Consider the following 16354-nt stretch of genomic DNA (forward strand, 5'->3'; position numbering starts at 1 on the left):
AGATAAATACAATGCAATGAAATGAATGTGGAGAATAAATAAGCACTGAAGATTATAATAGATAGAGGTGAGTAAAATATGTTTATTGTAATTGATAATTTTACCAAATAGTGAATATTTTTTTTTCTACAACATTGCTTGGCTGGGGTTACTGCTATCTCTTTTTAAAAAAAATAATAATTTTCAATATAAAAAAATTTGTTCAAATAAAATAATAGACTAATAATATCAGAAGTTTATTGTATGAGTTCAGTACATTTTGATAATTTTTGGAAAACGCAATCACTTTTATAAAGGTTAGAAAACAAATTCATTACCTAGCTATTTAAAAATAAATTCATATACAAAAAATATTTTTAAATTTATTATGTTTTTTCTTACCTATACATAAAGGGGGGGGGGCGTAATGACATAAGCTCTTAAACCGTGAGCAAAATGGTCTAAATATTGAGCTAGACCCTTCAAACTTGGTATATAAGCCTAGTCCTATAGGTATTACATCTAAATGGCAAAAAAATCCAAAAATTTTTATTTTTAGGTTAGGTTAGGTAAGAAAAACCCTGCTGAAATGGGGTTTTTAGGCTTTTTTTTGTCTATTTTGATGTGGAAACTTGCCTTAAATTGTTTTTTCTTAGGGTTTTAACTTAAATACACTGTATCTATTGACATTATTTAAGATGATTCAGCAAGTCGGGGACCGACCCCAGCGGGCTAGGTGGGTGGCCCGCATGGGTTAAGTGCATTTTCCCCAATATATATGATGTGATACATCAAATGATATGTTTTTTAGGTCAAAGAACTCAAATTCAGAGCTAAAATAAGCATTAGAATAATCTGAAGCTAACCCCAGCGGGCTAGCTGGGTTGCCCACAGGGCTTAAGTGCATTTTACCTAAGCGAACCTAGAAACTTACATTTATTATTTTTTTTAGGTTTTTTTTCTAGAATAAACTGTCCATTCATGAGGACCTTATTTCAGATGATTCAGGAAGTCGAAGACCGACCCCATCGGGCTAGGTGGGTGGCCTGCAGGGGTTAAGTGCATTTTCCCCAATATATATGTTGTGATAAATCCAATTATATGTTTTTTAGGTCAAAGAACTCAAATTCAGAGCTGAAATAAGCATTAGACTAATCTGAAGCTAACCCCAGCGGGCTAGATAGGTAGTCCACAGGGCTTAAGTGCATTTTACCTAACCTAACCTAGAAAATTACATTTAATATTTTTTTTTTAGGTTTTTTTTCAAATAAACTGTCCATTCATGAGGACCTTATTTCAGATAATCCAGCAAGTCGAAGACCGACCCCAGCGGGCTAGGTGGGTGTCCCTCAGGGGTTAAATGCATTTTTTTTAAAAGTATGTGTTGTCATACATCCAACTATAGGTTTTTAAGGTCAAGAAACTCAAATTTACAGCTAATAAAAGCATCAGACTAATCTGAAGCTAGCCCCAGCAGCGGGCTAGGTGGGTTGCCTGCAAGTCTTAAGTGCATTTTACCTAACCTAACCTAGAACCTTACTTGTTTTTTTATGGTTTTTTTAAGATTTAAGACCCCAGCAGGCTAGGTGCGAGGCCCGCAGGGGTTGAGTGCAATTTTAGTTGTCATGAATAAAATTATAGGTTTTTTAGGTCCAGAAATTCAAAGGGGTAGTTTCACGAAATGCATTTGAACTTAATTTAGTGAACTGCATATTTTTTCCTGGTTAATTGGTTAAACTACATTTTGATAGTACAATGTTAGCGGTGGAAGAATTTAATATGCTAATAGGATACAATTTTTTAATTTAATGTATACCACATACCACGAAAAAACTAGCATCAGGTTGCTATTTGTTTTTTAGCTCCAAATTGACTTTAAAAACCTATAGTTTGATGTATAACAACACATAATTTGGAAAATTTACCCCTGCAGGCCACCCACCTAATCCGCGGGGGTTAGTCTTAGGTCAGTCTAATGCTTAAAATAGCTCTGAATTTGAGTTTCTTGACATAAAAAACCTATAATTTGATGTATGACAACACATACTCTAGAAAAAATGCACTACACCCCTGTGTGCCACCCACCTAGCCCGCTGGGGTCGGTCCCCAACTTGCTGGATTATCTAAAATAATGTCCTCATTAATAAACACAGTTTATTCAAGGAAAAAAACCAAAAAGAATAAGTAAGTTTCTAGGTTAGCTTAGGTAAAATGCACATAAGCCCTGTGGAAAATCTACCTAGCCCGCAGGGGTTAGCTTCAGGTAAGTCTTATGCCAATTTTAGCTCTGAATTTGAGTTTCTTGACCTCAAAAATCTTTATTTTGATATATAACAAGATCTATATTGGAAATAATGCATTTAACCCCTGCGGGCCACCAACCTAGCCCGCTGGGGCTAGTTTCAGATTAGTCTTATGCTAATTCTAGCTCTGAATTTGAGTTCCTTGACCAAACTTATAATTTGATGTATCGCAACATATATATTGGGAAGAATGCACTTAACCCCTGCGGGCCACCCATCTAGCCCGCTGGGGTCGGTCCCCGACTTGCTGGATCATCTTAAATAAAGTCCTCATTAATAGACACAGTTTATTCAAGAAAAAAACCTGTGAAAATATAAGTAAGTTTCTAGGTTAGGTTAGGTAAATGCTCTTAAGCCCTTAGGCTAGGTTTAGGTTAGGGAAGAAAACCCCTGTGGAAATGAGGGTTTCAGGACATTTTTGGTAAATTTGGTAACTTAAAACTAAACTTTTTGGATTTTTTCTATTTAGATGTAGTACCTATTGGACTGGGCTTATGTATCAAGTTTCAAAATTCTAGCTCAATATTTAGTACTTTTTGCACACGGTTTACGGTCAGTCATTGTCTTCTCTGTTTTTAAAAAGTGTCTCATTACCCTCCACCTCTTTATTTTTTGTTTTGTTTTAGAATTATGTACATATTCTTAATAGTAGAAATCAATGCATTATTGTTTTTAATTCTTTTTAATACTGCTAATATTTTTCAGATTAATTAGATTAAATGAGATAAAGAGCTAGAAGAATAAGAACTATATCCCAGGATCATTTATAAAAAATACAGGTGACAAATCAAGTATTTCAGTAGCGAGGCTATTCTTTATTATCTTTGTTCGTTCGTCTGTCAGTCAACCACGTTTATGGGAATACGGTTGAAAGGGTGAAGTACAGTATTTACAAAGTATGTGGTGTCAAATTTTAGAAATTTATTGCAAGAAAGTAAAATTTAGACTTACCGTAAAAAAATCTATTTTTCTATAATATAAAGTAGCAAGGTTTTTTTTTAATCTTTTGATCTCGAAAATTATTGGTCTGAATGTGTTTTCAGAGAGACATTATAAATGTCTTGAACTGGTTTTAAGCTATTTTCATGACATCCCAAACCCCTACCTCACTCAACTTCCCCTAGAGGCTAGGGGCGAAGCAACTAGTTTGATATACTTTGGAGAAATTACACTTAACCCCTGTGGGCCACCAAACCTAGCTGGCTGATGGTATTTTTAAGTTTAATTAATGTCACGCTAATATTTAGTAATAGTCACTGTCATTTTAACCAAACAAGGGGAGAAAGGAGTGGAAGTTTGTACACTTATAGTGGATGAAAATTCAGTATCAAATTTTGCCGTGGACGTTTGGCTTGTTTTTATAGTTATCAACCTAATTCTTTTTGTAAACTCTCTTATATGATTGGATCTACCTGCAAAACTTTGAAAATCGAATTTTGGAACTTTCCTTCTAGGAGCTAATGAGCCAAAAGACCCCCACAAACACTAAGATTTTAAGCAGTTTTTTTTTAATGGAACCTTTTATTACATAAATGAGTTAGTTAGTCATTTTTGCAATTTACTTCTTGGGGCTTGTGATCTCAAAACTTTTTTTATATTTGGGGGGGTTGTTTACTCCAAAAGCCCCTAGAAGGATAGTGCGTAAATAAAATCTGTAGTTACTACTTATTTTAGTTATGTGAAAATAGTTTCCGATAAAAAAAATCTGCCCAATATCTTTAAAAATAAGTTCAGTTCTTAAATCTTTTGTTTTGGGGGGTCTTTTGACCCACTAGCTCATAGAAGGAAAGTCCCAAAATTCAATTTTCAAAGTTTTACAGGTAGATCTAATAATAAAAGATAGTTTACAAAAAGAATTAAGTTGATAACTTTAAAAGTAAGCCCAAGCCCAAACGGCCAGGCCAAAATTTTATAGCACTTTTAACAGTTATAAATCTATCTCAACCATAACATTTATAAATTAGTAACTACTGCTCCTTCATAACGAAATATATTTCAAAGAAAAAATCTTCATTATCAATCGCATCTTTTAGTGAAGTGAATCAAGTAAATATAGCTTGGTCAGTTTAGAATTTTATACTGAATTTTCATTTCCTATAATTGTACAAACTCTCCCCCCCCCACCCCCCACTTTAAACACAAGAATTGTACTCTTATGTATAGCAATGAGATACAACCATCAGACAATAACAATTTAATTTGCTATTATAAAATTATTTAATATCAGACTTGAGATCACTTATAATATTATAATACTGCAGAATATTAATTACCATTTATTAGGACAGGTTTCCTATTTTAATACCACAGAAATAAACATAAATCAGAATAGTAAATGATTAATAAAGTAATACTTTATACTCTTCGAAATTATACAAGTTAACATTTCAGATTTGTGAGAGATACTTATAAGAATATCAATAATAATCGAATAATGGATACTGAAGAAGAGAAGAACTCTTGTCAGATTTGTGGCAAAACATTTAGTAGAGCTTACAATAGGGACATTCATATGAGAACACACACTGGAGAGAAACCATATTCATGCGAATTATGTAGTAAATCATTCTCGGATAAAAGCAATAGAGATCAACATATGAGAACTCATACCGGAGAGAAACCATATTCATGTAATATATGTGATAAGTCATTTTCAAGGTCTAATGATAAAAATAAACATATGAAAACTCATACTGGAGAGAAACCATATTCATATGATATATATGATAAATCATTCTCACATTCAAACAGTAGAGATATACATATGAGAACACATACTCGAGAAAAACCATATTCTTGTGAAATATGTAATAAATCATTCCCGCATAAAGGCAATAGAGATACACATATGAGATCTCATACTGGTGAAAAACCTTATTCATGTGATATTTGTTGTAAATTGTTCACCACATCTAGTGAAAAAAATATCCATATGAGAACTCATACTGGAGAGAAACCATATTCATGTGAAATTTGTGCAAAATCATTCTCGCAGTCAAGTAGTAAAGACAGACATATGAGAACTCATACAGGTGAAAAACCATATTCATGTGAAATTTGTGGCAAATCATTTATCACTTCATTTGAGGTGAAAAAACATATGAGAAATCATACAGGAGAGAAACCACATTCATGTGAAATATGTGGAAAATCATTCACCACTGCTCAAAGTAAAGATATTCACATGAGAACGCATACAGGAGAGAAACTATATTCCTGTGAAATATGTGAAAAATCATTCACCACAGCTGGAAGTAAAAATATACACATGAGAATACATACAGGAGAGAAACCATATTCCTGTGAAATATGTGAAAAATCATTCACTCAATATCAACTTAAAGAATCACATATGAGAACCCATACTGGGGAGAAACCATATTCATGTGAGATATGTGAAAAACCATTCACTTCTTATAATGGTAAAAAATTTCATATGAGATCTCATACTGGTGAGAAACCATATTCATGTAATGTATGTGGAAAATCATTTACTCGATCAAGCCACAGAAATAAACATGTTATGACACATAGTGGAGAGAAACCATATTCATGTAATATATGTTTAAAATCATTCACCACAGCTCGAAGTAAAGTCTTTCATATGAGAACCCATACAGGAGAGAAGCCTTTTTCTTGCCAAATCTGTGGTAAATCATTTTTAGAGTCTGGTTCTAAAGTTAGGCATATGAGAACACACACTGGTGAGAAACCATATTCATGTCATATATGTGGTAAATCATTCACATGGTCTAGTAATAAAGATTCACATATGAGATCTCATACTGGTGAGAAACCATATTCATGTAATATTTGTGGAAAATCATTCTCAAGGAAAGGAACTAAAGACACTCATATGAGGAAACATACTACAGGAAATAAATTAGATACATCTGACAAGTCCAGTAATTTATTTCTGGATGGAAATAAACATAAGACTGTACATAAGTATAACTACAATGGTCTACTATCAACAATGAAACCTGTTTGTGTCAAGCTAAGAAAACTTTCCCCTTTAGATATAAAATCATTATCTGAAATAAATAATGAACACTGTCTTGATTCTATTAGTGAAGAAGATTCTCTCACAATTCAGATAGATGGAACAATTACAACTGTTGTAGAGAAAACCAAAGAGAAAGTTCTTGATTCTATAAATACAAGATGTGAAATTAAGAATGAAGTGTTCATAGAAAATGTGATAAGTGATCCTCTTACTATTAAAGATGAACCTGTCCATAATAATGATGTTAGTATTATAAATTTAAAAGAAGAAATTAAGGAAGAAGAAACACTTGCTACTGATCCTCTCCATATAAAAGAGGAGCCTGCTTCCATTCACAAAGCTGATGCAGAAGTTAATGTAAAAGAAGAAGAAACTGATGATTATCTTTATGAAATAGAGGAAGAAGAAACTGATGAATATCTTTATGAAATAGAGGAAGAAGAAACGGATGAATATGAAATTAAAGGAGAAGAAACTCTTGCTAATGATCCTCTCTCTATTAAAGAGGAGCCTGCTTTCATTGACAAAGCTGATGCAGATGTAAATGTAATAGAAGAAGAAACTGGTGATGTTTAGTTCCTAATCTAACCCATTTATAAATACTTCTATTTTGTTTTAATTAGGGATGACAATCCGTCTAATTTTTGGACCGGATTCGGATTCCTACAAGAATCCATCCAAAAATAAAACGGATTCAAGCGGATTCCGGATACTTATTTTTGACAGATTCCGGATTCTAGCAATATTTTAAAGGCTTTCAAAAATAAATAAATTAAGGGAGTGAATTTTACCGGGTACTGGGACGAATCTAAAGCTGCGTTTTATCATATTTTCACAGTAGCTTTTCTTTTATTTCTAGACCCTACAGCGGCCAAAATGACTGTTAAAAACTAAAATATATATTCGGACCAAAAAAACTCAAGACGCTAATTTTAGCCTAACAATTAAGAATCCGAATCCACTATTAAAAAACGGATTCGAATACGAATTCCAAAATTGGCCAAAAATTGGGCGGATTTCGGATTGCAGATCTCGAATTCTGATATGGATTGCCAATCCTAGTTTTAATTGTATTTAAACCTCATATATCTACCAATTCTTGTAAATTCTTGTTATAATGTAGTATATATTTATCAATCATTGAAACAGTTTGTAAATCAGTCCATCTGTAAATGGTAAATGGTATTAGAACATCTTGGCTTTTATTGAACATATACCCTCCAAGGATTGCTCTTGCAAAGTTTTATTACGAAATTTGGATTCCCAAAGTCCCTTTTGCGCATTGATTACGAGATGGTTGTATTAGCCTCCCCCCCCCCCCCCTCCGAAACGTAATTAATCTTATCTGGTATTGTATATTTATATTGTATTAGTTGATAATTTTACATGTGAGTTATCTAATTCACTTTGATTTACTTTATTATAATTTTTCTTCCTTGTAATTGAAAAAGTATCTCTTTTTTTTTATAATACTAGCGGCTTTGCCCCTAGCCTCTTTCTCGATTAAATAACGAATTCGCAAATTCGTAAAAAAAAAAATAGCGATTAAATAACGAATTTGCAAAATTCATAAAAAAAAGGGGGGGAGGATTTTTTTGGTTTTGGGGGGGGTTGAGGGTGTCCCACCCCCTCAAGAAAATAGCTTAAAACCACCGCAGGACCAATAGGTATATACCCTGAAGAGTAGAATCTGATCGGTTCAGTGGTTACCGAGATCTTAAGCTTCAGACGGACGGACGGACGGACGGACAGACATCAAGCTACTTTGTATTATAGATACTAATATAACCTACCTGTATATATACTTCTATTTTAGTTAAATGTTATGAGCTGTAATATTTATTATCAATTATTCTTTAAATTAACCCATCCTTCTGTAGAAAATGGTAAAGATAGACTGCTTGACTTTTTTGTAATATTTTCCTTATACCCTATCAAGCATATAAACCATTTAGGTCAATATCTCATATATTTTGTTTAACTTTAAAAGGTATAAACTGTATTATTAATATTATTATGTATTTATTGTTATCAAGCATTTTTTAAGGCATTTTTTTTTCGTTTAAACATTGATTTAACCATTTAGTACATCTCTCATAAATATGTCTAATTTGTTTAACTTTAATGTTATGTTGTCATTAAAAAAAAACACTTTGTTTTACAATAAGGCATAGTTGATGTATAAAATATAGTTTATATGTTAAAATATTATTTTTTTTCAGATAAATACAATGCAATGAAATGAATGTGGAGAATAAATAAGCACTGAAGATCATAATAGATAGAGGTGAGTAAAATATGTTTATTGTAATTGATAATTTTACCAAATAGTGAATATTTTTTTTCTTCTACAATATTGCTTGACTGGGGTTACTGCTATCTCTTTTAAAAATAATAATAATTTTCAATATAAAAAAATTTGTTCAAATAAAATAATAGACTAATAATATCAGAAGTTTATTGTATGAGTTCAGTACATTTTGATAAGGGGGGGGTTTTTAATGCAACCATCTCGTAATCAGTGAGCAAATGGCACTTAGAATTCGAATTTCGATCTGAAATTTTGCATGAGTAATCCTTGATAGGTCTATTTTCCCTAAATCGAATAAAAAGTTGGAAAAGTAACGGCTGGCGGCTGGCAGCTCAGCCGTTTAGCCGTTTTTTGCCTATTTTTAGGGCAAATTCATCATTTATTACGTAGGAATCAACATTTTCAAAGATATTTCTGGTTTAATTCATGTTAAATGATAACAATAACCATTTTTCAAAATTTTTAGTACCAGCTGCTAAACGGCTAGAACCGGCTGAAAACGGCTGGGAGCCGCCAAGAGTATAAAGGGTAGATAGGGCTTGTGACATGTCTAGGGGTAGGTTTCTATGGGTGCTGAGCTCAAAAATGCTACTAAAAATAGTGACGGCCAATCCATATTGCAGCTGGGTAACAGCTGCAGCTGAGCTGCGAGCGGCCAAGAGTAGAATGAGTAGATAGGGCTTGTGACGTGTCTAGGGGTAGGTTTTTATGGGTGCTGAACTCATAAATGCTTCTAAAAATAGTTTCGGCCAATCCCTATGGCAGTTAAGTTTGTGAGAAGTTCAATAAAACTGGTATGACCCCCACCGTGGACACACAAACAATGTAACATTTCACTTAGTAGTACTTGATCATTGTAGGCCTCTCTAAAATACACAAAATAGGATTAATACAACATAAAATAAAACCCCAGAGATCTATGGTCCTTCACTCTCTGGAATTGATAAAACATAAAAATAGAATCATAAATGCTCATAAAATATATTTGACAAAATACAATTTTGGTCTTTGATCACTGTAACAGAAGAATCCATTCTTTTGTCATTGATCATGTCTTCTTCTGTTCACATCCATGGAACATATTTGGTCTTTAGCTTGGCATCACAGGTACCTAGATAGGAATACATATTTTAGTCTGTTATCACATTAATTATAAATACTTTCTTTTCCTATCTTTTCATTCTTTAGTATTCTATCTGTTGGCTTAACAAAACCTTACAGAGAGTGACAAGACTAAACTAGATTTTTTGTTACATTGAGTCGTAGATCTTTTCAATTGACGCCAAAAAACTCTGCTTCAATTGAGAAGTTCAATAAAACTGGACACACACACAATGTAACAATTATCGGAAACACTTGTAATACTACTAATATATTACTTAACTTGGTAGGTCTATTTTCCATACATGGAACAAATAGTTAGAAAAGTAACGGCTGGCGGCTCAGCCGTTTAGCCATTTTTTGCTTATTTTCAGGGCAAATTCATCATTAATTACGTAAGAATCACTTTTTAAAACATATTTTGGTTTAATTCATGTTAAATGATACCATTTTTTAAACTTCTAGTACCAACAGCTACCGGCTAGAACCGTTTGATAACGTTTTTAAGTGGCAAAGAGTATTATGTGGAGATAGGTTTCGTGACTAATTTGCTCTATAGATAGCCAAAAAATGGTAAAACGGCTGAGCCGCCAGCCGTTAGCCGTTACTTTTCTAACTTTTTGTTCGATTTAGGGAAAACATACCTACCAAGGATTACTCATGCAAAATTTCAGATGAAAATTCGAATTCTAAGTGCCATTTGCTCACTTTACTCCCCCCCCCCCCCTTTTATTTAATAAAGGTTCTAAGAACCACTTAAAATATTGCAATATATTACATATTATTAATTATAATACGTAGATAGTGATCAGTGGGGTAGGCGGTCCGCAATTTTTAATGAAAAAATCGTCTAGTCAGGGTAAAAACAGACTCATTGAAAAAGGTTTGACTCTTAAAACTATGTGAGAAGTACCCAAAAATGAAATTGCAAGTACTTCTTGTGTCGAAGGTCTGTAAAGCATCCCCCCCCCCCCATTCGCTAGTTTAATTACAACTTAAAGATGGGTTAAAAAAACAAAAATAAATTAAATATATTATTAAATAGATGATTAGTTAGACAATAAACTTATGAAAAAAAGCCTTATTTTGGTACAAAAATACAAATAGAATAATATTATTTCTTTGATAATGTCAAGCCAATTTTTAGTAATATTCACTATCACATTAACCAAACAATTATAAACCTTAAACCTTCTAAAATAATCCTTGTTTTTATTTCAGTTTTCTTGACTATTATCAACAAACAAGCAGAAACTCGGAATCACAACAATAATGGATTGTGAAGGAAATGATTACGCAAAAGAAGAAATTAAAGAAGAGGAATCTTTGGATAATGACTTTTTTCCCATCAAGGAAGAGCCTGATTATCCTGATGAATATCCTAATATCTTGAATGTTGTTGTAGAAATGAAGCCTCATTCATGTGATATTTGTGGTAAAGCATTCGCTCGTTCTGATCATAGAAACAACCATATGAAAACTCACACAGGAGAGAAACCATATTCTTGTGATATATGTGGTAAAGCATTTACACAATCAAGTCATAAAAGTAGACACATGAAAACACACAAGAACCAAAGTGAAACAATGGACACTGAACAAACTGTTGATTGTGGTGGTATGAAAACACACATAAAAGACAAACCATATTCATGTGATATATGTGGAAAAGCATTTACACAATCAAGTCATAAAAATAGACATATGAAAACACATAAGAAACAAAGTGAAACAATGGACAGTGAACAAACTGTTGATTGTGGTGGAAATACAACAGAAAATATTGATGTTGGCCACATTACCAAAAAAGAGAAACCTGCATATTTAGATGTAACTCCTAATATTATGAATGTGAACGTAGAAATTAGGGAAGGAGAAAAAGAAACTCTTGATGATGATACTCTCTCTATTAAAGAGAAGCCTGAACAGAATGACACTGTCAAAATAAAAGAAGAAGAAACTGGTGATTATATTGATCCTCTCTCTATTAAAGAGGAGCCTGCTTTCATTGACAAAGGGCAAATGAGTGAAAATGAGAAGCTCTCATGTCAGGTTTGTGGCAAAACATTCAGTCAAGCTTATAATAGAAACATTCATATGAGATCACATACTGGTGAGAAGCCATTTTCATGTGAAATATGTGGCAAATCATTCTCTGTTTCCAGTCATAAAAAGAGACACATGAGAACACATACAGGTGAGAAACCATATCCATGCGATATATGTGGGAATTCATTCACCACAGCTCAAAGTAGAGATATTCATATGAGAACTCATAGTGGGGAGAAAACATATAGTGAAAAACAGAAGAGTGATTGTCAGATATGTGGCAAAACATTTGTTACAGTTCAAAGTAGAAATACTCATATGAGAATACACACTGGGGAGAAACCATATTCATGTGAAGTATGTGGTAAGTCATTCTCTGATTCAAGTAGTAAAATTTGTCATATGAGAACACACACAGGAGAGAAACCTTATTCGTGTGATATATGCAACAAATCATTTTCTCATGGCCATGGATTAGTTAAGCATAAGAGAATACATACTGGTGAGAGACCATATTCATGTGAAATATGTAATAAGGCATTTCCAGAGTCAAGTAGTCTTAATATTCATATGAGAATACACACAGGAGAGAAACCACATACATGTGAAGTATGTGGTAAATCGTTCTCCAATTTAAGTAGTAAAGTTTGTCATGTAAGATTACATACCGGGGAGAAACCATATTCATGTGAGGAATGTGGTAAATCATTCACTACAGCTGGTGATAGAGACAGACATATGCGAACTCATACAGGAGAGAAACCATATTCATGTGAAATATGTGGAAAATCATTTGCTCATTCAAACAGCAAAAAGAAACATGTTAAGAATCACGAGAGAAAAAATGATTATCCTGAGTTTGTTAAAAAGGATGTTGAAACATTTAATTATGGCCTTCCTTCCATTAAAGAAGAACCTGTTTATATGAATGTAACTCCTGATATTATGAATGTGAATGTAGAAATTAGGGAAGGAGATGAAGAAACTCTTGGCAATGATTCTCTCCGTATTAAAGAGGAGCCTGCCCAGAATGAAAATGCTTATGAAAATGTCAATATAAAAAAAGAAGAAACTGGTGATTATGGAGATGCGATCCTCAATTTTCAAATTCTTTGAACGTACATATGAGACTTTTACAGAAATGCTTCGCATCCACAACTATCTATCTATGCTTGATATAGAATCAACACTTTATAGATCATATTATGAACCTTTGATTGACACGTGCCCTGCAATTAACTAGTAGCACTCAGGGGCAAGACACAATTACTTTAGCTAGGCCCAAGGCATTAGTTGTATCAATTTATGCATTCATAGGCCTGTCTCTACCTATATGACACCAAATACGGGTAACGACAGCCTATTCATGGTAATCTGTATGTGATTTGCTAATAGTATATGTTTATTAAAGATATTATGTTTATAGTTAATGTAATCATATAAACAACCAGTACATATATGTATGCCTACAACCATGCCTGATTTACGTCACATATTAACACACAGATATTTAATTGCACAGACAAACACTAAAATCCTGGTCCAGAGCTAATGTTATAGCATGTACCTCTTGAATTTATTCAGTTATTTACTAACTCTCCTACCATCAACTTCTCTTTCTGGCTTTAAAAGGTAATGACTTAGTTGTTTGGCATGCATTGTAGTTTAAATTTAGGCCCCTTAGTACTTAGCATGAATTGAGCTCAGGCCTTATGTTAGAACTCTAACACTTAGCACAATTCACTGCTTGGGACTTAGGGCACATTTCTGTCCTACTCTACTTATAATTTTAACACTTATCCTGTAAATATTCCCATACTTAACTTATGCACTTGTGATATAAATACACTTTATAAAAACGTTTTCCTTCCTTAATACTTAATATACTTATATGATTCTGATCGAATATCAAAACCAACCATTTATTCTTAGGTTAAAGCAACATAATACTTCGCGTGGGTCTTTTGTTGAGCTTCCACCAGCTCAACCAAATTCGTATTATACTTGTGGGAATAGAGGGTTAAGCATTCTAAACAAGCGAACCGACGATGAGAATGTCTATGTGTATTGCATTAAAATTAGGTTTTAGTAGTACTCATAGAAGAGCGGTCTCCATACCTAAATATGGACAAACGCCCCATTCGCACACACAATGGTGCAACTTACCGGTTGTATCTTAGAAAAATTTTACTTCATAAATTTTTTTTTCTTTTTTTCCTTACCGTACCCGAACCGCCTAAGGCAGGTATTTTTACCAAAATCGAATAATTGTAGCTATGGCAAAATCGGATTTACCAAAACCTGTGATACTATTTGAGAGCAAGGTTAGGACTATGAGGCGTTTGAAGAGATAGGGACTGAAAGGCACGACACAAATGCAATTGAGAGCCTCGTGTACGAGCAGTTGCACTAGCTGACACTCTAGAGGCCCTAGGGAATGCTAGCATATTTGTGGCCATTGGTCGCCGCCCTATAAGGACACTCGCACTGGTTGACACTCTAGAGGCCCTAGAGAATACCAGCACACCGGCACCTCCATGTCCGCCTCTCTTTAGTAAAACACTTGGGTTGGAATAATCTATGATTGAGCCATGTGCAAAATTTTGATTTTTGGACTTAGTCAGAATTTTGAAACTTAGGAGTTGTGCTAGGTGGCGGAGTATATATATAAATCTTCGGACTTAGTATGATTTTTACTTATTCGGAAATTCTCTAAGTGTTGAAATACTTGAATCTTTGATACTTAAACCAGAACTTATTAAGAATCAAGCATGGAGTAACTTTTCATTTATAAGCTATCAAAATACTATTTGTAAAGGACCATTTTGAACTGCCTTATTAAATGAAAACTTAGGAGCAAATCCTATAGAACACGGGAAACGCTGTTAGTTGGGATACATATTGTCTTTGGAGCCATGTTTCTGAAACAATATGCCGAAAGCAGTTAGTACTCTTGAGTCGTAGTAAAGGGCCAAAAGATTATTACAAACTTGTAGCATTTTTACTCAAGTTAAACTGTACTAATACTTTGGTGCCGTTAGAACCGATTTTCTGAGATTTGCACTTACTTATACATGCCTAGGACTTATATTCTTAATGCAATTCTGATTTATATGCGGATGTATCAAAATAACTATCGCCTCTAAAATTTTGAGTTAAACAAAATATTTCAAAGTCTCAAAGATATTCTCAACATCGATCGGTTGGAATGATATAAGTGTAGACAAATTGCTGTATGCAATCAGAGAAATAACTCCAGAGACTTCCTGAGACTCTGAGCAAAATATTCCACTTTTGGACTTAGCACCGTTTCTATTTCTTTTGTTACAGAGAGAATCTCGAATCTCTGGACTTATAGTAATTTTTATAAAATTGTGAATTTGGTTGGAAATTTACCAAAATTTGGACTTGTAATAATTACGGTTTTTTTTCCAACTAGATTAACAAATTTCATTTTCCACACTTAAAAGAAAATTTTGTCTTAGAGTATTTTTGTCTTAGCCAAAATATTCCAATTATGGACTTAGAGAGATTCTATTTCTTTTGGTGAAGGATAATTCTAACACTCTAATACTTTATAATTTTAAAATCCTTAACTTAGCGAGATTTGCATTTAGTCAAAATATTCCAACAGTGGACTTAGAGTGATTCTATTTCTTTTGACTTATAGGCAATCTTTAAAGTAGCTTTGTGATTGAACTGTTAGGAAATTTCTTCTCGGACAAAATATTCCACGTCTGGACTTAGAGTAATTCTATTTCTTTTGTCTCAAGAAAAATTCACTATTTTTGTACTTAGCATAATTTCATTGAAAGGTTTTGGACTTAGTCAAAATTCACTAATCTTGTACTTAGCATAATTTCATTGAAAGATTTTGGACTTAGTCAAAATTCACTAATTTTGTACTTAGTATAATTTCAATAAGAAAATTTTTTTTGACTTAGTCAACATTTGCTAACTTTTTGTACTTAAGATAATTTTAGATTTCTTTTTCCTAAGCCAAAATTTATTGATTTTGTACTTAGAATAATTTCATTAGAAACTTTTTGGACTTAGTCAAAATTTTCCAACTTTGGACTTAGAGTGATTCTATTTTATTTTGACTTAGAAAGTTTTTAATTCAATCTTAACTTAGAAAATCTTTTTGTTTGTATGTTCCTTACAAACACATATATAAATACAATAAGCAGTTCACTCAACAATAAGTAGGACATGAAAACTAAATTTTTACTTGCTTTGCTAATGCTAACATTTCTATTTCATGTACCACCAGGATTCAGCAGTGAAAGTGAAGACAAGTTAATTACTAGTGATAGTGACCATTAGTGATATAAAAGTATAGTCAACAATATAGGCCCTATATGTACTGAATAGCACACTTTAAGAGACAAAGTTCTATACACCAAACGCAGCAGGAGGTTGCAGCAGCCTACCTTGGGAGAGTAGGACGTCTCTAAAAAGAAGTAGCAGAAGTACTACGGAAAAGTACCCTACTGTCTTTAAATATCCGGAATCATAATTTTTTTCATATCGAGAAACGTATGTTTACTTAGGCTTACTAGCACATAGACTATAACCAAGTAACATAAAAGTGTGTCTACATAT

At 33.1% G+C, this 16354-nt stretch overlaps 2 protein-coding genes across 2 annotated transcripts in view; both read left to right on the forward strand.

The window, feature by feature from the left end:
* On the forward strand, window positions 1-8515 carry LOC145333135 (uncharacterized). The gene is made up of 3 exons (XM_080178287.1): window positions 1-67; window positions 2988-3061; window positions 4674-8515. Exon 3 carries the CDS (start codon window positions 4717-4719, stop codon window positions 6862-6864), a length of 2148 nt encoding a protein of 715 aa, XP_080034413.1. The 5' UTR covers window positions 1-67; window positions 2988-3061; window positions 4674-4716; the 3' UTR covers window positions 6865-8515.
* The window catches only part of LOC145333134 (uncharacterized), a 32137-nt gene continuing 24236 nt past the window's right edge, over window positions 8454-16354 (forward strand). The window contains exons 1-2 of the mRNA XM_080178286.1: window positions 8454-8575; window positions 10922-12827. Coding sequence (XP_080034412.1) covers window positions 10973-12827 — 1855 coding nt within the window. The 5' untranslated portion in view covers window positions 8454-8575; window positions 10922-10972. The remainder of the gene's footprint in view (window positions 8576-10921; window positions 12828-16354) is intronic.

The sequence above is a fragment of the Acartia tonsa genome, chromosome 12, assembly GCF_053477335.1.
Source record: "Acartia tonsa isolate MP-2025a chromosome 12, ASM5347733v1, whole genome shotgun sequence".
Lineage (NCBI taxonomy): Eukaryota > Metazoa > Arthropoda > Copepoda > Calanoida > Acartiidae > Acartia > Acartia tonsa.

Excerpts from the sequence above, each read along its gene's own strand:
- LOC145333135 (XM_080178287.1), top strand. The coding sequence starts at position 4,717 with ATGGATACTGAAGAAGAGAAGAACTCTTGTCAGATTTGTGGCAAAACA.